This window comes from Chlorocebus sabaeus, chromosome 26 (genome assembly GCF_047675955.1).
Source record: "Chlorocebus sabaeus isolate Y175 chromosome 26, mChlSab1.0.hap1, whole genome shotgun sequence".
Taxonomy (NCBI): Eukaryota; Metazoa; Chordata; class Mammalia; order Primates; family Cercopithecidae; genus Chlorocebus; species Chlorocebus sabaeus.
The window spans coordinates 51,803,707-51,823,109 of NC_132929.1; the positions used below are offsets into that span (position 1 = coordinate 51,803,707).

The 19,403-nt window shown below is 51.8% G+C and overlaps 1 protein-coding gene and 1 pseudogene across 1 annotated transcript; both read left to right on the forward strand.

Annotated features, from left to right (window-relative positions):
- The first annotated feature begins 470 nt into the window (after window positions 1-470).
- On the forward strand, window positions 471-8,257 carry LOC119623746 (uncharacterized). The gene is made up of 10 exons (XM_073011964.1): window positions 471-518; window positions 708-880; window positions 1,018-1,075; window positions 2,116-2,301; window positions 3,390-3,440; window positions 3,529-3,622; window positions 3,718-3,824; window positions 5,195-5,253; window positions 5,583-5,724; window positions 6,053-8,257. Exons 1-10 carry the CDS (start codon window positions 471-473, stop codon window positions 7,652-7,654), a joined length of 2,520 nt encoding a protein of 839 aa, XP_072868065.1. The 3' UTR covers window positions 7,655-8,257.
- Window positions 8,258-17,000: 8,743 nt separating this feature from the next.
- On the forward strand, window positions 17,001-19,140 carry LOC140710495 (splicing factor U2AF 65 kDa subunit pseudogene; annotated as a pseudogene).
- Window positions 19,141-19,403: the final 263 nt, after the last annotated feature.

Here is a 19,403-nt window from a genome sequence, read left to right on the forward strand (position 1 = left end):
AGAAAGTTTTTCCAAAAAAGAGAAATCATTGTGATTCTTTATCTTAGTGGAATGTTGGATAATATAGTCTGCTTTATCAATCATCAAGCACACTATAAAATTTCCATTTTAATAGGATTTGTACCTCAATTGAGGTAATACAGTTTTAAAGTTTTTAAAGTGAAAGCCAGCCCCGCCCCTCTCCTGGAGTGGGCGGGGACAGCGGTTCCATGGCGGCTTTCCTTGTGACATCACAGGTCCTTCAGGACAGGCTGCTGTCTGGCCACGCCTCCTTTCCCTTGCATCTTTCTCATTGACCAATAGGCTTGAAGCATTAAGGCCACGCCCCTATTCTGCATTCTAGTGTGGCCCTGGTTACGCCTCCTCTGGCTCAGTCACACAGCTACCTGGTAGGTGACTGGAGGTGTATAGTTGTCCTCGCCTGGATTGTGCTGATGTGGCCCCAATCCCACTGCCCTACCCATCCCATGATGTCCGAAGAAACCCGACCGATGAAATTGGCCAAGGCCAAGGAAAAGGTAAAACGCACCAGGTTGCGGCACCCCAACCCAGCCCCAGGCGCCCTCGGACAGTCAAGCTGCTGCTAGAGTCTGTGCCACTGCTGAGGCACATCAGGCTGGGAACCCCCCAGTGCCCCTGGGCTCCCCACGCCAAAATCTTGTGAGCCAGCCCAACCCCCTCGTGAGTCCTGCCCCTGTCCTCACCAGTCACCCCAGGGTGACTTTCAGCTGGTGACTCCCACGGCTTCCCACTCCATACTCTGCCCTTACCTCCTGCTACCCCAAACCCGACCTCCTTGGGCTCTTTGGGCTCATGTCTCCAAGGACCTGGGTGCCCCAGAACCTGCCCTCACCAGTTGCCCCATGGTCACTTTGGACAGGTGACTCCTGGGGCTCCCTGCTCCATACTCGGGCCTCACCTCCCGCCACCCAAAGCCTGACCTCCCTGGGCTCTTTGGGCTTGCATCTCCAAGGACCTGGGTCCCAATCCTGTGACCCCCCCTCCCCTATCTCAAAGCGGCCACTTGGGCATTGCACTCATGTGTCTCCCGCACCACTCCACCGAGGAGTGGAATGTAGTGATGTCACAGTCCCTCTAGGAACTGTCATTACTGCCACGAGACCGGTCTTTGGTCTTAGGACCCAGTCCCCTAAGTGTTCTTGCCCATTTCTGGTTCCTCTGGTTGTAGCACAGGTTTCCACCTGGAAGGGGATTGGGGACTGTGGGACCTAAGAGAGAGAGGTTTCAGGCTGCCTTACTTCCTTAACACAGATGTTGACAGTGTGAAAAGCCTACGCCTCCCCCATGAGCTCAACACATTGGCAGTGTTCTGGGTGGCAACGGGAGAATGGGTTTAGTTGATTTTCTCCCAGGCTTCTACTCTCCAGAGAGACTCGGACATTGTTTCTGAGTTCTCCACCTCAGATTTGAATTCTGCATTGTTCTGGGACCAGAGTGCCCCTCAGTCAGTGGTTGCTGGAGTGAGATCTGCCTATCTTCTGTGGAACGGATCTTGGGAAACTGAACTTGACAGCTTGAATCTTCCTCATGTCATCTCCACCTGGGGTACTTCGAGTGCCACAGGATAAATACGGGGCATCTTTCTGAAGCATCAGTTTCCTTTGAGTCTACTGAGAGACAAAACATTAATGTACTTAGGGGTGACTGTCACATAAATTTATAAGAATATACAAGACTTCTCTCTGAAATGAGGGTTGGGTTGTCCTCTTTCTGTTACGTTCCCAGATTTCACAGAAAGGTGGCCTTCTGCCATGAGCATACATTAATATAAAAGTTTGAGAGGTAGTGGTGCACTTCTTCACACTAACAGACGTGTGAGGGTGTATGACTCTAAACCACACGGTGTACAGCTCCTGACAACGTAATATTTGCTTTTCTGCCTTTGCCTCTGGTTTTGGTCCCTGGCAACTGTTGATTTGTGGCAAAATCCCAGAGCTCAGAGTCAGAAGACTGAGTTTAAGTTCCATTATTGCCTTCTGTTCAGCCATGGTATCAGTCCCTCTCAGTCACTAAGTGATTGTGACACTTCCCACAGTTGTTGGTGGCATTAAATCAGACGGTGCATAAGAGTATTTTGTATAAACTGTAAAGCAGGATGTGACTGTAGGAGTTTATAGTTCTCATGAGTATCACTGCTCTTCCTTTCCACAGTTGAGAGACTACCATCCCCAGGCCAACCCTAGTGTTGGTACAGGAGCAAGCGACACCAAAAAGAAGAACATCAATAATGGTGCTAACCCTGAGACAACCACTTCTGGTGGTTGCCACTCACCTGAGGATGTGAGTCTTGGCTGGCCAGGCTCCTGGGGACACAGGGCCCAAGGGGTGGTGGAGGGTAATTGTTAAGATTGTGGAAGAACTCCCAGGCACTGCTTAAGAATTCTGGGTTTGAATCCTCGCCTATCTGCTGGGCATATGATATAGGGCAAATTCCTTGAGCTCTTTGGGCCTCTCTTTTCACATCTGTAAAATAGGAGTGGTGTGGTTTTACCTACATTAGTGAAGTTTAAATGAGATTTATCATTGTTGTTTTTATGTTAATCCCTAGTCCACGGCCTGCTGTAAACTCTCCTTCTCGGGCTTGCGTTTCCTGAGGTAGAGTTAGAGAGTATCAGAGTTGTCTGTTAGCTCTGAGAGTCTGAGAGTTAAAGGCCCACTAGAATGGAAACCTCGGGACCGAGGGTTCCTATTTTGCCTTTTCCGTCCTATATCCGCGCTGTGAAGAACCGTCCCTGGCCCGTATGTGCTCACTCAATGTTTGTTGAATGAATGTACCTTTCTAAATCACAAGCTGGCAGAAGGGTGGGCTCTTCTCACACTCCATCTCCGAAGGTTTCTGTGACTGTCTTTTTGAGAGAATCTAGTTTCAGACTTTGAGTTCTGTGGCTGTGGCCAAAAACCAACAAAGACCCAAGTCCTTTTACTTTGGGAGTTGAGGAGAGTTTACCAGTTCGTGTTCCCATTGGGCCTGAGAACTACCTTTAAAATCCATCCCTGGCCCTTGCCTACCGCTTCCTGGCCTGGGGAATAGAGTTGAAGGGGCCACCCTCAGTCACCTTCCTTTGACTCTCCCCACAGAAACAACAGAACCGAGCCCAGCTGGAAGAAGTAACGTGATTTCTTTGTTTGCTCACATGACTGCTGGGTTTGGAGGGAACTCAGCGGTAGAGGCCCCAGTCTCATCTTGCCCACTCCCAGCCTGGGGAAGAAGACACACCCCCCGGATCCCACCCCATCCACACAGGGTCCCTGATAACCTGGTCCCATGGGTGGGCCTGTCCTGGGGCAGTGGTGCCATTCTGGGGGCATCTCTTGCTGTGCCATCTCTGCCTCCCCCTAGTAACAGCTCTGTCTTCCTCTTTCTATAGGAAAAGAAGGCAAGCCACCAACATCAGGAAGCCCTAAGGAGGGAGCTAGAGGTGAGTGGAAGGTGTGAAGTTCCCTCCTGTCCTCTGGAAAAGGTTTCTTTGCTTCTCTTTCAGCACTTGCTTGTCTTTTCTCCCAAAGGCCCAGGTTCATACCATACGAATCCTTACATGGGAGAAAATGGAGCTTCAGACGGCACTCTATTACAGCCAGCGTGCTGTCCAGCAGTTGGAAGGTGGGAATCTGGCACCCCGTCATCCTTCAACCTGGCACTTTGACAGGCCTTTAGGGGGAATCCTTTGGGCCGCATCTGAATGTCTGTCATTCCAGGAGAGTCCAGGCATCTAGTCAGCCGCCTGCATGATTCATGGAATTTTGCAAGAGATTTAGAGCGGGATCTCTCTGCTGTTGCTACACAGAAGAAGGAGGCTGACAGGGTGAGTCCAACCACCTGCCCCGTCCCCTGGGAACCCGGCTTCACAGATGGAGGAGTGAGCCTAAAAGTCCCTTCTGCAGGATGGAGTGTCCTGCCCAGAACGCAGCATGGCCATTTCTTGCTGCTTTTGTGTGTGGTGGTTAGAGGCTGACAGGGGCTGAGTCGGCTGCTGTGGGTGAGTTGGGGGGCGCCGCGAGGAGTGAGCACTGGACATAGAGCTCACAGGCCAAGTGCCCGCCCTGCCCATATTTGACTGTGGCCTTGGCCAAGTCCCAAGTGGCGGTTAGGATATTTGTACCATAAAGGTACAGAAGAGTAGCTTGAGTACGTTATTATTTGTGTTGAGAGAGGGAGCCTGTGTGTGTGTGTGTGTGTGTGTGTGTGTATGTATTATGGGAATATACAATAAACATGTTTGTAAGGATTCATAAACATCTCAGGAGAGAGGAACAGTGTTGGGGGGAGATATTTCCCTTCTGTACTTTCTGAGTTTTGGACGATTCGAATGTATCATCCTTTCAAAATGTCAACAAATGATTAATTTCCTCCTTCTTATTTTTGCCCCTACCCCCAGTGAAAGAATGGGCTTAGAGAATCAGACATACCTGGGTGTTGAAAACCCAGCTCTACGTGATCTTAGGCAAGCACTTAACCCTCAATACCCCATGTTTTTCATCTATACGATAGAGGTAATAATGGTAACCGTCTCCTATGGAGGTTGTGAGGATTAAATGGGATTGTTAGTGCAGTGCCTGGTGAAGCAGTCAGTAAAGGTTCCAACAGTGGTAGTAGTAACAGTAAGAACAAGAGCAATACCATCTGATGTCTCAGGGCCCCTGCTAGCCAGCTATGAATTCAGTGTCTTTCCCTGTCCCTTCCACCTTTACTGAGTTCTTTGAAAAACAAATGAGGGCCAGGTGCTCTGGCTCATGCCTGTAATGCCAGCACTTTGGGAGGCCGAGGCTGGCGGATCACCTGAGGTTGGGAGTTCAAGACTAGACTGACGGACATGGAGAAACCCCATGTCTACTAAAAATACAAAGTTAGCCGGGTGTGGTGGCACATGCCTATAATCCCAGCTAATCGGGAGGCTGAGGCGGAGGTTGTGCTGAGCTGAGATTGCGCCATTGCACTCCAGTCAGGGCAACAAGAGTCAAACTCTGCCTGAAGAAAAAGAAAAAGTAAGAAAGAAAGAAACAAAACAAAAAAGAAAACCAAAGGAGACCCTGGGCTTGGAAGTGCCTTGAGAGCATGTCAGGTGTGAGTGGGAGTGGGGAGTCGTGTGTGGAGTGGTCACGGTGGCTGTTGTTCCTGGTCGGCCAGCCGCTCCTCTGCCTGCTCTGTCCTGACTTCACCTTTCTCTATTTGCAGTACATCGAGGAGTTAACAAAGGAGAAGGACTCCCTCAGTCTGGAACTGTACAGGAACACGTAGGATGGGGGATGGTGGGATGGGAAGTCTGGGGGCTCTTAGCGTGGGGGGTGTGCTGGGAGGTGGGGGTACAGGTGAGCATGGTGAGAGGCTCATACAGGTTTTCATGTGGGCACAGGGAAGCTCTAGTGCCGGCTGTGCCACTGACTCATGGGGTAGCCTCAGGCAACTCATGTCTTCTCTCTGGCCTGCCACCTGGGGCTTTAAATTCCTGGGGTCCCATCCAATGCCACGGTTCTGTGGTTGTGGGGTGAAAGCAGAGGGTTGATCACCAAAGCAGTCCTTTCTGTTCTTCGTTCATTCCTTTATCTACTGCCTCTGGTCGTAGCATAACCGATGATGAGCTGAAGGAGAAAAATGCCGAACTACAAGAAAAACTTCGACTTGTAGAATCTGAGAAGTCTGAGATCCAGCTCAATGTAAAGGAGCTAGAAAGGAAGCTGGAGAAGGCCAAGCTCCTGCTGCCACAGGCAAGCGGCTACAGCCCCGGGGGTTGTGGGATCCCCGTCCGGCTGGGACCATGGTCTAGGGATCATGCAGGGTATGGGGAGGCTCCAGTCACGAGCTAGAAGATTTGGGTCCTTGTTCTGGTCCCGCCATAGAATCCTCCAGAGTGTGCTAAAAATCTACAAAGTGGGGCCCTGCCTGGGGAATCAGAATCTCAGAGTCAGGGCTTAAAAATATATATTTTAGATGATCATGGGTGAAAACCATTGTTTTATAGATTACATTTAGATGACTATCCCATGAGTCTGTTTCCTTCTGAGGTTCAAACCAACACTTTCACTATTCCAGCAGCAGCTGCAGGAGGAGGCTGACCACCTGGGTAAGGAGCTTCAGAGTGTGTCAGCGAAGCTCCAAGCCCAGGTGGAAGAGAACAAGTTGTGGAACCGCCTGTACCAGCAACAGGAAGAGAAGATGTGGAGGCAGCAAGAGAAGATACAGGAGCAGGAGGAGAAGATACAGGAGCAGGAGGAGAAGAGGCAGGAGCAGGAGAAGGAGATGTGGAAGCAGGAGGAAAAGATAAAGGAGCAGGAGGAGATGATACGGGAGCAAGAAGAGAAGAGGTGGGAGCAGGAGGAGAAGATGTGGAGGCAGGAGGAGAAGATGCATGATCAGGAGGAGAAGATAAGGGAGCAGGAGGAGAAGATACACAAGGAGGAGGAGAAGATACCAGAGCAGAAGAAGAAGAGGCAACAGCAAGAGGAGAAGATACGGGAGCAGGAGCAGAAGATGCACAATCAGGAGGAGAAGATACGGGAGCTGGAGGAGAAGATGCACAATCAGGAGAAGAAGATACGGGAACTGGAGGAGAAGATGCACAATCAGGAGGAGAAGATACGGGAGCAGGCGGAGAAGATGCACAATCAGAAGGAGAAGATAAGGGAGCAAGAGGAGAAGATGCACAATCAGGAGGAGAAGATACGGGAGCAGGAGGAGAAGATGCACAATCAGGAGGAGAAGATACAGGAGCAGGCCGAGAAGATGCATGAGCAGAAGGAGAAGATAAGGGAGCAGGAGGAGAAGATGCACAATCAGGAGGAGAAGATACGGGAGCAGGCGGAGAAGACGCACGAGCAGAAGGAGAAGATATGGGAGCAGGAGGAGAAGATGCACAAGCAGGAGGAGAAGATACAGGAGCAGGAGAAGAAGAGGCAGGAGGAGGAAGAGAAGATGTGGAGGCAGGAGGAGAAGATACGGGAGCAGGTGGAGAAGACGCACGAGCAGGAGGAGAAGATACAGGAGCAGGAGGAGAAGATACGGGAGCAGGAGGAGAAGATATGGAGGCAGGAGGAGAAGATATGGAGGCAGGAGGAGAAGATACGGGAGCAGAAGGAGATAATACGGGAGCAGGATGAGATCATGCGGGAGCAGGAGGAGAAGATGTGTGAGCAGGAGGAGAAGCTGTGGGAGAAGGAGAAGATGCTGCGGGAGCAGGAAGAACAGCTGTGGGAGCAGGAGAAGAAGATGGGGGAGCAGGAGGAAAAGATGTGGAGGCAAGAGAAGAAGCTAGGGGAGCAGGAGGAGAAGATGTGGAGGCAGGAGGTGATGATGGGGGAGCAGGAGAAGAAGATGTGTGAGCAGGAGGACAAGATGTGGAAGCAGGAGGAGATGATATGGGAGAAGGAGCAAAAGATACGTGAGCAGGAGGAGAAGATGTGGAGGCAGGAGGAGAAGATGCGGGAGAAGGAAGAGAAGATGCAGAGGCAGGAGGAGAAGATGCGGGAGCAGGAAATGAGGCTGTGGCAGCAGGAGGAGAAGATGCAGAAGCAGGAGGTGAGCCTGCAGGAGCTGGAGGAGAGGCTGGGGGAGCTGGGGCGGAAGGCCGAGCTTTGGGGGAGCAGGCGGAGGTGGGTGCAAACCCTGGAGATCATACAGAACGACCTCACCACCACTTAGCAGATGGTGGTTGGCTCCCTCTGCTTTTCCACCAGTCAGTGGCCTACAGCTTCAATGGTGGGAAGAAGGGTGTGAGATTTGAGGCTGGGGAGGGAGGCATGGGCCTCTAGGCAAGGGAGGCAGTCACTTAGGCCTGGAGGAAGGGGCCAGGGGCCAGGGGCCTTGGCAGATAACAGAGCCCCACTGTGCCCTCGTCACCCTGTTTATGGGCCCAGAATCTGGAAGCCAGCCACTGTCTACCCTGACGCCTATCCTGCAGGTGGAGCTGAAGAGCCAATAGCCTCAGAGTCTGCAGCAGCAGCCAGACCATTCCCTGGGTCCCCTGCAGCAGTACGTGGCCGCCTATCAGCAGCTGGCCTCTGAGAAGGAGGCTCTGCCCAGCTGCAGCAGCAGGAAGCTCAGGGCAAAGCGGTGGCCGAGGTGGCCCCCCAATAGTTGCAGGAGACCCAGTTGAGGGAGTTGATGAGGGTGGGGCCCCAAGGGGGACAACCTGGCAGCCTCCGTGCCTTCTCACTCTCTTTTCTGGCCCCTTAGGAGCACCTGGAAGCTACCATCTACCGAGCACATGACAAGAAGGCAAAAACAAGAAACATGTAAAAGCCGGCAGAAGGCCTGGAGAAGAGTCAGCCGCCATGTGACTGTTTAGAATATAGTCTGAGCACAAACCTGAAAAAAAAAAAAAAAAGAAAGAAAATTTATTTATTTTAAATTGTGGCAAAATATTGGTCAGGCACGATGGTTCATGCCTGTAATCCCACCAATTTGGGAGACTGAGGTGAATGGACCACCTGACGTCAGGCGTTCCAGACCAGCCTGGCCAATACAAAAATTAGCCGGGCATGGTGGCGCATGCCTGTAATCCCAGCTACTTGGGAGGCTGAGGCAGGAGAATCGCTCGAACCTGGGAGGCAGAGGTTGCAGTGAGCTGAGATCGTGCCACTGCACTCAAGCCTGGGTGACAGAGCGAGACTCCTTCTCCAAAAAAAAAAAAAAAAACAATAACAAAAAAAACCTTTCTTCCTTATCATCCTTACACGTATGTTTCTCTTGGTTGTTTTCTTGTATGTTTCTAATGGTTTTTTTCTTGTATGTTTCTATTGTTTTTTTTTCTTGTTCTTTCTCATTTAGTCTTGTCTTTTCTGATGGCGTTCCTAGTAAACTTTTATCTGCCTCCAGAGAGTATTGACTTTGACTTTATGGCACACAATTGGAGTAAGGGCAGATCACCTTCATCTAGTTTGGGATTAAGCTGTTTCAAAGCAGGCTTTAGCTTTTGTGACGGCTGGTCTATTTTTTATTCATTTGGACTCCTAGGGGTGACCCTTCCAGGGTTCCCACCAAGGTCCCATCTCCTTACTGGGACCCAAATTCTCATTAGGTCATTTCAGCCCTGTGAGTGCCACACATTCAGCTAGGCTCTCCAGCCTTTTAACCACCACTTCAGACTCAGTTTCTTAACCTCTTAGCCCTCTACTGCTAACCAATCACCAAATGTGGGAAAAGCACTACAGACTGTCAGGGTCACCTCCTAGGCCTGGTCACTCAAGTCCTGACTGAGGTCTCCAATTACCTTCAAACAGTTGTTTTGGTGGTGGGGGCACATTTTTGTCCAGTTTCTCTAACTGCTTTTGTGGAGAGGCTAATCTATAACAAGCTACTCTGCCTTTAGTGAAAGTTGAAAACCTTCATCTGTCTTTTTTTTTTTTTTTTTTTTTCTTTTGAGATGGAGTCTCGCTCTGTTTTCCAGGCCCCAGTACACTGGTGTGATCTCTGCTCACTGTAACCTCCGCCTACTGGGTTCAAGCAATTCTCCTGCCTCAGTCTCCCCAGTAGCTGGGACTACAGGCCTGTGTCCCCATGCCTGGCTAATTTTTGTATTTTTAATAGAGACAGGATTGAACCATGTTTTCCAGGCTGGTCTCGAGTTCCTGACTCAGGTGATCTACCTGCCTTGGCCTCCCAAAGTGCTGGGATTACAGGCGTGAGCCACTGCGTCCGGCCCATCTCTCTTTTAAAAAATGTTTTTAATTTGAGGTTAATTTATCTTCAGTGAAATGCACAGATCTGGTATATTTTGATGAATTTCAACAAATGCATTACCCATGTATCCCACCTCCTTTGAAGATATAGAACATTCCTATCATCCAGAAAGTTCTCCTGTGCTTTAACCCTGTCCGGCACTCCCCCAGCAGCTGATGAACCTGCTGACGACATTGGTACAGGATTCTGGTCTCCCCAAAAGAGCTGCTTTGACAAGCCTGCTTGCCTTACCCAGCACTAAGTCCCTGTCTGCTCTCTCAAAATTTCCATCTTTAAACTGGTTGTACCTATAACCCTCCCTCGTCAAGTCAGTAGATAAACCCTGAAAATAAACACCCCTTCCTGGTGCAGCCCACAGCCTAATCTTTCCTGTATCCCCAAACTATCAGAAATGTCACTCGCCTGCTGGTTCACCCTCACTAGGGTGGCAGCTGTACAGGAACAGCTGGGCTCACCCGTTAAGCAAGAGGCCAATAGCTGGAGAGTGACACTCAGACCCCAGCCTGGGAGAGCCTGGCTGAAAGCCCCCTTCTTTCAGGTCCAACTGTGGAGGGGTGGGGGGTGGAGCATACACAACTCTACTGCCCTCCGCATCCTTCAGCTGTGCTTCCTCCTGGGAGAGGGAGCTGTTCATTCATCTGGCCAAAGCCTTCTTGAGGGCTGTAGGTTTGACAGGCTGGGTGTGTGGGGGCCACCGTGCTAGAGAGAGAGGCTGCTGTGTCAGAAGGCAGCCACCTGGCCAGAGGAGGGTCAACCCCCTTGGTGACCTCCTTCCCCTGACTGGACACAGCGCCCTGCACTCTCCACATGTGACTGCTCCCCTCAGAGCCGCTTCCAGGGGAGGGGTTCTAACCCTGTGGGTGGGGACACTGTGTTAGTTTACACAGAGGGGCCATGGCTCCCTCTGACATCTCCAACTCAGAGGCAGTGGAGAGAAGATGAGAAATTCCCTGCACCTCCTCCCTCAGCACCCACCTCTGCACACACCCACATATGGAGACCCTGACAGTGGTCCCTGGGAGTGCCGCCCCCTGCGCCTCCTTTCCATGCCTGCAGCAGCCATGCCCACTCTCCAGACCCTCACCCTCCTGGCTCAGTAGCGGCTGCACTGCCTGGGGTCCTGCCCCTACACCCGGGCCTCTGTACCCATCAGTTCCCCCAGTCTGGTTCTTATTTTCCCCAACAAGTAGGGAGCCTGTAAGGTCACCTGCTGAGCAAGCTGGGGGGAGAGTAGGGTGGGGCTGGGAGGATGAGGAGGAGAAGCTTATGATCGTGCTGGAGACTCAGCGGAGCAGAGTCTGTGCAGGCCCATTGGCTGCCTAGCCTGGGGTGATCCTGCTCCCACCCTCATTTCTTCTTTAACAAAACCATGACCGCATTAAATATTGGACACCTATAAACCTCATGGACCCTCCTCCAGCCTCCCGGCCATGCATTGGTGAGTCTAAGTCAACTCTAGTCATTTCATTCCTCTGGACACTGATTGCCTGGGGCTTGGGCATGAGCTGCCTCTTCACCTGAGCCTGAGCCACACATGTCCTCTGCACCTACCAACTGATGTACTGGTCCAGGGAGAGCTCCGTCTCGATGGAGATGAGCTGTGAGGAGCTGGTGGCTGGGCGGATCAGGTTGTCGTAACGGGTTTCGTTCAGAGGGTCATCCATCAGCTTCTGCTCTGCATGGGCCATTCGGCAGTCCCCTGGGTAAACACACAGACATGCTGGACCCTTGAGCAGCTGTCCCCCACTGCAGCTGACAGCTACAAAGTGGGAACTGAGAGGGCCAGGGAGCACAGGCACCCCGAGGGCCGGCTGAAGCAGTGAAGGCGGTGGCGGGCCTGGCTCTCCCTGGGGACTTCAAATGACATTCATAACAGAGCTCAGTTACCTCCTCCCATGCCACACCTCTTCCTCCTCCTCCTCCCTCGATCAATGAACAGCATCCCACGCTCCACACATCTGATACAAAACTGGGTGTCTCTTCCAGACTCCTCCCTTGGTTCATTCAAGTGGCCACCAAGTCCTGTCTGTCCTCCCATCTCCACAGCTACAGCCACGTCCCTGCCTCCCCTGCCCTGTCCACCTTCTGTTCTCTCCACCCGCACTCTGTCCCCGCCATCCATGTGCCATACAGTGGCAGACTGGTCTTTCTACAGCACACTGGACTAGGGCCCTTCCCTGCCCACAGCTCTCAGAGCTGGAGGTGGAGTTGAAACTCATGGTTTGACATTCAGAGCTCTTTCCCCCTCGGCACTGGCTTATCCAGAGCGCTCACAGTGCGGGGCAGGAGCCCCTGACTCAAATGTGGGTTTGGTGCACAACTGGGTCATGGGCTTTCCCTAAGAAGAGACAGGACTGAGATGGGGAGCTTTTCTGGGTTCAGAATTAGACCCACAGAGTGCAAGGTTTCTCCGAGACACCAAATGGAGGGTCCAGCTGGCAGGTGGCTCCTGGTCTGGAGCTTCAAGGAGAGGTCTCAGCTCAGAGCCACATTCAATAGCCAGCTGAAATGCAGCCTCCTGCAGGGAGTCCCTGGAGCTTCCACAGCCTCAGATCTACCCCTCTGCATACCCCAGATCTCTTGCCAAGTGGCATTTGGTTCTTCATGTCATCTCCCTCCCATGTCTGGGAGTAAAGGTGAGGTGCAGGGACTTGAGCTTGTGTACTCTGGTGTCTTAAGGGAGAATGTGTCAAGTAGAGTGGAGGCAGCTTGGAAAGAGGGAGACTCAGAGGAGAGTGAAGAACATGTGATCAGGTGAGCCTGGGAGCAGGAAAAGAGATGAGCGTGAGCAGAGGAAACTGCTGGGGCAGGGGGCGGACATGAGTATCAGGGAATCAGGGGGGCTGGAGAGGTGGGGTTGGGGATGCTGGTGAGGGGCTGCCTGGCTCGTCAGGCTCAGGAGTCAGTTACATGTCCTTCCTGTGGAGGCTTGGCCTAGATTCTGAGTCCTGCCTCTCATACCTGGGGCTGCTACCCCAGAGCCCAGCTGCTCGAGTACCCTGGAAGCCTGACTGTAGCCCCAGGCTACAGCTGGGTCCATCCCACAGCCCTTCATTAGTGCATCTACTTGGACTGACTGGTCATTTCATAGAGAGGGGTGTGTCTTGCCCCAGCCCATCTGGCATGTCTAAGGCAGCTGTGGGGACAGAATCTGCAGCTCCCAGGCCCCAGCCCTGCAATAGTAGGAGAGGCTGGACCCCACATCTCTGAAGTCCCACCGGGCTGGTGTGAGCGGTCTCCCGAGTCCAGGGCAGCTCTGCAGGCTGTGGGGCTCATGCACCAGCTCTGAGCCCACCTGATGTGCTCAGGTTGCTCACCTTTGGGCCTGTCCTGCCTTTCAGGCATTTGGCTGACCCTGAGGGCCTCTCCTTCATCTTGATCACCAGCTACAGGCTCTGACTTAGGGGTTCCCAGAACCTTAGACCATTTGGCCCAACCCCCCATTTCTCAGCTGAGGAAACTGAGACCAAAGAGGGGAAGCAACTTTCTAAAGGACCCCCAGCAAGTAGAGGCAGAACCGGGTCTAGGAGCCTCTTCTCGACAGAGGTTCTCCCTGTCCCCTGAGCCTTTTTTAGTGCCTCATTAACTTCCCTGTAAGGAGACTGCCCTGCCGAGGCTGGAAATGGTGCTCTCCAGGGCGGTGTGTGTCCGTGACTGTGCCTGTGTTTGTACTTGTGAGTGTATATGGGCGTGGGGATAAGGGGTGGGAATAAACGGCAGGGATGCTGGGGCTGGAATGCACTCCGCCTCACCCCAAAAAGGGGCACAGGAGAGCCCAGCCAAGCACAGCACATGCTTCGCCTGGAATCTGCGGAATGCCTGTGAGGCCGGCTGGGCTCAGAAGACAAGGACAGGCCTTTCCCCACAGATGACAGGGGGGCCCAGGATGGGCGGAAGCTTATGCTGCAGCTGTGGGGATCACATCCCAGCCCATGGACTGACAGTTAAGCAGAGAAGCCACCTCTAGGGGTCAGTCATGATCTAGTGATTCTGATGAGGAGGGGGCCCCACCAGCCTCTGTCCAGGGTCTTGTCTGGAAAAACTGCTCCCTGGCAGAAATGGGCTGATAATTTGAGAGGAAGCCATAGCTGAAATTCTAAACTGTCAGTGTGTGTCCAGTTTGAAAAAGCATATCCGACTTCAACATTTATATTGAAAAAATGGAAAGCTATTCCCCTTGTTTTGGAATACAAACTACAGAAAGCAACAGTTAACAGAATCTTATTGGAAAGGTCACATTCTGCACCTGGAAAGGCACAGTGACTTTCAAGTGGGGTGTGTGTCCTTCACTGAGGAAGGAAAGGTAAGATTTATGTTTAGTAAAAGGCAGTTATGAATTTACCGTTTATGAAGAATTTGCCACATACTATTAGTGCTTTTTGAATCATGTCAGAATCACCTGGATGCCTGTGTAAATGCAAGTTCCCAGGCTTCATTCCCGGAGATTCTGGTCCTATGAGCCTAGGGTGGGGCCTGGAAATTTCTATGGGGTGGTGCAGGCTGCCCCAAGACCACACCTAAGAAACACTGCAACTCCCCACACACTTCCAAGTCCCCAAATACATAGGCAGGCATCTCATCTCCATAGAACAGATAGGGAAACTGAGGTCCAGAGTGGGGAAAGAAATGTCACAGGGTCACCCAGCAAGTAGTAGTAGAGCCACGATACACCCCCTGCGTGTGGACACCATCTCTGATGACAGCTCCACCTCCCTTCAGGAACCTTGCCTACCCCCACCCCTACCTCCTGCTGGCCTATGGTGGGTCTCTGTCCGAGGAAGATGTAGCCCTGGTCCTCTAGGCTGACTGGGGCTCAGAGGAAAAGCTTGGCCCAGAGCGTAGGAGCTAGAAGGGTTCTTGGAATTCAGGTGGGGAAATTGAGGCCCAAAGAAGGGAGTCCTCAGATTTGAACTCTGTCTGGAGAAGGTCTGGGTCCCCTTCCTGAGTGGCAGGTTTGGCTTCACCAGCCTGGCCCTCAGTCAAGCTCTCTGTCCAGGCCCACCACACCTCGGGGTGGGTGACGAGAGGCGGCAGTGCCATAAAACACATTTCCTGGGAGATCCACCCCCAAAGCTCTAAACATTCCAGGGCTTATATATATGTTTTTTGTTGCTGTTTGTTTTTGTTTTGAGACACAGTCTTCCTGTGTCTCCCAGGCTGGAGTGCAGTGGCACAATCACGGCTCACTGCAACCTCTGCCTCCCAGGTGCAAGTAATTCCCCTACCTCAGCCTCCTGAGTAGCTGGAATTATAAGTGTGCGCCACCACGCCCAGCTAATTTTTGTATTTTTAGTAGAGATGGGGTTTCACCATATTGGTCAGGCTGGTCTCGAACTCCTGACCTCGTGATCCACTCGCCTTGACCTCCCAAAGTCCTGGGATTACAGGTGTGAGACACCATCCCTGACGTTTTCATTTTTTTTTTTTTAGTAGAGACTTTCGCCATGTTGACCAGGCTGGTCTTGAACTCCTGGCCTCAAGCCATCCTCACACCTCAGCTTCCCAAAGTGCTGGGATTATAGGCATGAGCCACTGTGCCTGGCCTGCATTTACTTTTAATTATGAAGTATTTTGAACTCAGAACAAAGGGAATGCTCAATACATAAGCACCCACCACAAAGTATTAACATTTTGTCATATTTGCTTCTGATCTTACTTTTTATAGAAACTGAAGGTCTTAATATATTTCTTTCCCTTCGTTCCCAGAAGCGTGACAATTATCCTTAAAGCTGAAGTGTATCATTCCCATGCATGTGTTTTATACTTTCCTAGTAGAGGTTAGCTGTGTCCTCTGCTCGGGGGCTCATCAAGTTGAATCAAGGGACTCACGATCCTTGTCCATGTTCATTCAGGTTGTTGGCAGAATTTAGTTCCTTGTGATTGTAGGACTGAGGGCCCATTTTCTCACCGACTGCTGGCCAGGGGTTGCTCTCAGCTACTTAAAAGCTCATGTCCCAGCCCATGACACTCTCACAACATTGTAACTGACTTCTTCAAAAGCATCAGGAGAATCCTGCTCTAGTCTGCCACATAACCTAGTCACAGGAGTGGCTATCCCACTATTTTCACAGATCCTGGTCACATTCCAGGGGAGGGAACTCTTCTGGCTGTGTACACCAGGAGGCAGGAATTTTTTCCTTCCTTCCTTCTTCCTTCCTTCCTTCCTTCCTTCCTTCCTTCCTTCCCTCCTTCCTTTCTTCTTTCTTTCGTCTTTCATCCCTAAAAGAGGCAGAAATTTTGAGAGGCAGGAATATTTTCCCTAACAGAGATAGGTTTGTTTAGAGTAATGTCCTACTTAAAAACAGACAAACAAACAAACAGAACCCCCCATAGAGTCTTTTTTTCCCTAAAAGAGGCAGGGATTTTAAAAGTCATCAGAATTCCACCTGCCACAGCCCAGAAATCTGCATTTTTCCCAAGTCTGCAGCCATGGTATTTCTGATGGCTCACACTGCTTTCTTCCTTTTTTTTTTTTTTTTTTTTGAGACAGAGTCTGGCTCTGTCGCTCAGGCTGGAGTGCAGTGGCCCAATCTCTGCTCACTGCAAGCTCCGCCTCCCGGGTTCGCGCAATTCTCCTGCCTCAGCCTCCGGAGCAGCTGGGACTACAGGCGCCCGCCACCTCGCCCGGCTTATTTTTTTGTATTTTTAGTAGAGACAGGGTTTCACCGTGTTAGCCAGGATGGTCTCGATCTCCTGACCTCGTGATCCGCCCGTCTCGGCCTCCCAAAGTGCTGGGATTACAGGCTTGAGCCACCGCGCCCGGCCGCTTTCTTCCATTTTTAAAGAGTATTTTATTGAAAAGCATGAGGGTTATGGTTTAAAAAATCTTTTCCCTAACAGAGATGGGTTTGTTTAGAGTAATGTCCTACTTTTGACTGAAAAGCTGAGATTCACTGTTATGTAAAGTCATTTTATAGCCTTATTAATTTGGGTGCCTTTAAAAATGGTATCAAGCAGTGTTTCTCAAAGTGTATTCTGTTAGCCACCTATATTGGAGAGCTGGAAGGAGAGAGTCTCTACTTTGAATTTATGGGAAAAAAAATCTAAAATACTTTTTATGACGAAGGACCTAATAAAATGTGCATGTATATATTGAAATTTGCTGTCATTGACCTCTGTGCTTACAAAATCCAGTCCTGGGGACAGGCATTCTTACTGTTTGCTGAGGGACGATGATTTATAGATCCCAGAATATCTCAGTGTGAATTTTGGTGAGAATCACTGCACTGAAAAGAATGGCAGTATTGCAGTTATACATGGGGGTTTTGGTACTTTATGTTTCTATAGTGACTCTGAATTTAAAGGTATGCAGGGAAGTAGCCGAAGCCAGCGGCGGAAGTAGCCGAAGCGGCCGGAGCGGGCGGCAAGGCGAGGCGAGAGCTGCACAGGGCCCTACGCGGCCGCCTCAGCATGTCGGACTTCGACGAGTTCGAGCGGCAGCTCAACGAGAATAAACAAGAGCGGGACAAGGAGAACCGGCATAGGAAGCGCAGCCACAGCCGCTCTCGAAGCCGGGACCGCAAACGCCGGAGCCGGAGCCGTGACCGGCGCAACCGGGACCAGCGGAGCGCCTCCCGGGACAGGCGGCGACGAAGCAAACCTTTGACCAGAGGCGCTAAAGAGGAGCACGGTGGACTGATTCGTTCTCCCCGCCATGAGAAGAAGAAGAAGGTCCGTAAATACTGGGACGTGCCACCTCCGGGCTTTGAGCACATCACCCCAATGCAGTACAAGGCCATGCAAGCTGCGGGTCAGATTCCAGCCACTGCTCTTCTCCCCACCATGACCCCTGACGGTCTGGCTGTGACCCCAACGCCGGTGCCCGTGGTCGGGAGCCAGATGACTAGACAAGCCCGGCGCCTCTACGTTGGCAACATCCCCTTTGGCATCACTGAGGAGGCCATGATGGATTTCTTCAATGCCCAGATGCGCCTGGGGGGGCTGACCCAGGCCCCTGGCAACCCGGTGTTGGCTGTGCAGATTAACCAGGACAAGAATTTTGCCTTTTTGGAGTTCCGCTCAGTGGACGAGACTACCCAGGCCATGGCCTTTGACGGCATCATCTTCCAGGGCCAGTCACTAAAGATCCGCAGGCCTCATGACTACCAGCCGCTTCCTGGCATGTCAGAGAACCCCTCCGTCTATGTGCCTGGGGTTGTGTCCACTGTGGTCCCTGACTCTGCCCACAAGCTGTTCATCGGGGGCTTACCCAACTACCTGAACGATGACCAGGTCAAAGAGCTGCTGACATCCTTTGGGCCCCTCAAGGCCTTCAACCTGGTCAAGGACAGTGCCACGGGGCTCTCCAAGGGCTACGCCTTCTGTGAGTACGTGGACATCAGCGTCACGGATCAGGCCATTGCGGGGCTGAACGGTATGCAGCTGGGGGATAAGAAGCTGCTGGTCCAGAGGGCGAGTGTGGGAGCCAAGAATGCCACGCTGAGCACCATCAATCAGACGCCGGTGACCCTGCAAGTGCCGGGCCTGATGAGCTCCCAGGTGCAGATGGGCGGCCACCCGACTGAGGTCCTGTGCCTCATGAACATGGTGCTGCCGGAGGAGCTGCTGGACGACGAGGAGTACGAGATCGTGGAGGACGTGCGGGACGAGTGCAGCAAGTACGGGCTTGTCAAGTCCATCGAGATCCCCCGGCCTGTGGACGGTGTTGAGGTGCCCGGCTGCGGAAAGATCTTTGTGGAGTTCACCTCTGTGTTTGACTGCCAGAAAGCCATGCAGGGCCTGACGGGCCGCAAGTTCGCCAACAGAGTGGTTGTCACAAAATACTGTGACCCCGACTCTTATCACCGCCGGGACTTCTGGTAGAGGCGGCTGGGGGAGGGTGGGGGCAGGGCTGGCTGGGGGCTTCTCCCCACTCCCGCCCCCCCCCCTTATCCCCCTCTGAAGACGATGGGCAGAGGAGTGACAGCCGCAGACACACGACAGCCGGCAGCAACTGGAATGGCAGCAATTAAGGGTGGGGGGCGGGGGTTGGGGGGTTAGGGCAGGGAGGGGACTGGGGAAGTGCGCACACAGCCCACACAGACAACACGCACCCACACAGACACAGAGGGAAGGGGTTGGGATGGGGACAGGGTGCACAGCAGGGCGGGGTAGGACCCCAGCCCCTCTCCTCCCTTAGACCCCCTTTCTCCTCCCCTTCCCCACGGTAGGAACATAGCGTGTTTATATTTTATGGCCAAATTATTCTGAATTTTGTTGTCCGGCCCTCAGTGCCCTGCCCTCTCCCTTCCCAGGACCACAGCTCTGTTCCTTCGGCCTCTGGTCCTCTCTGGTCCCCTCCTGGGTTTCTTACGTAGTTGATTTTTTCCTCTTTAGTCTCCCCCGACCTGCGCCCAGCCCTGTGGCCCCTGCCCCTCTCCTACTCTCTGTGGCAGTTTCATATTTGCTAAGACGAATTTGCTCATTAAACATTTTGTTGTATTTTACTTTAAAAAAAAAATAATAAAAATAAAGGTATGCAATGTCTTCTTTTTTGAAAGGATATAATTGACACTGGCAAAACAATGCAAACTTTGCTTTCCTTGGTCAGGCAGTACAATCCAAAGATGGTCAAGTTCACCAGATATATATGACATTTTGACATACAATATTTTTCCCATTTGAAGGATGAATTAAGTGATTGTGTCTTTGTAAGGATAAATGTTTTCAACTATCATTTTATCTTTAAAAAGTAATTTTAAATTATGTA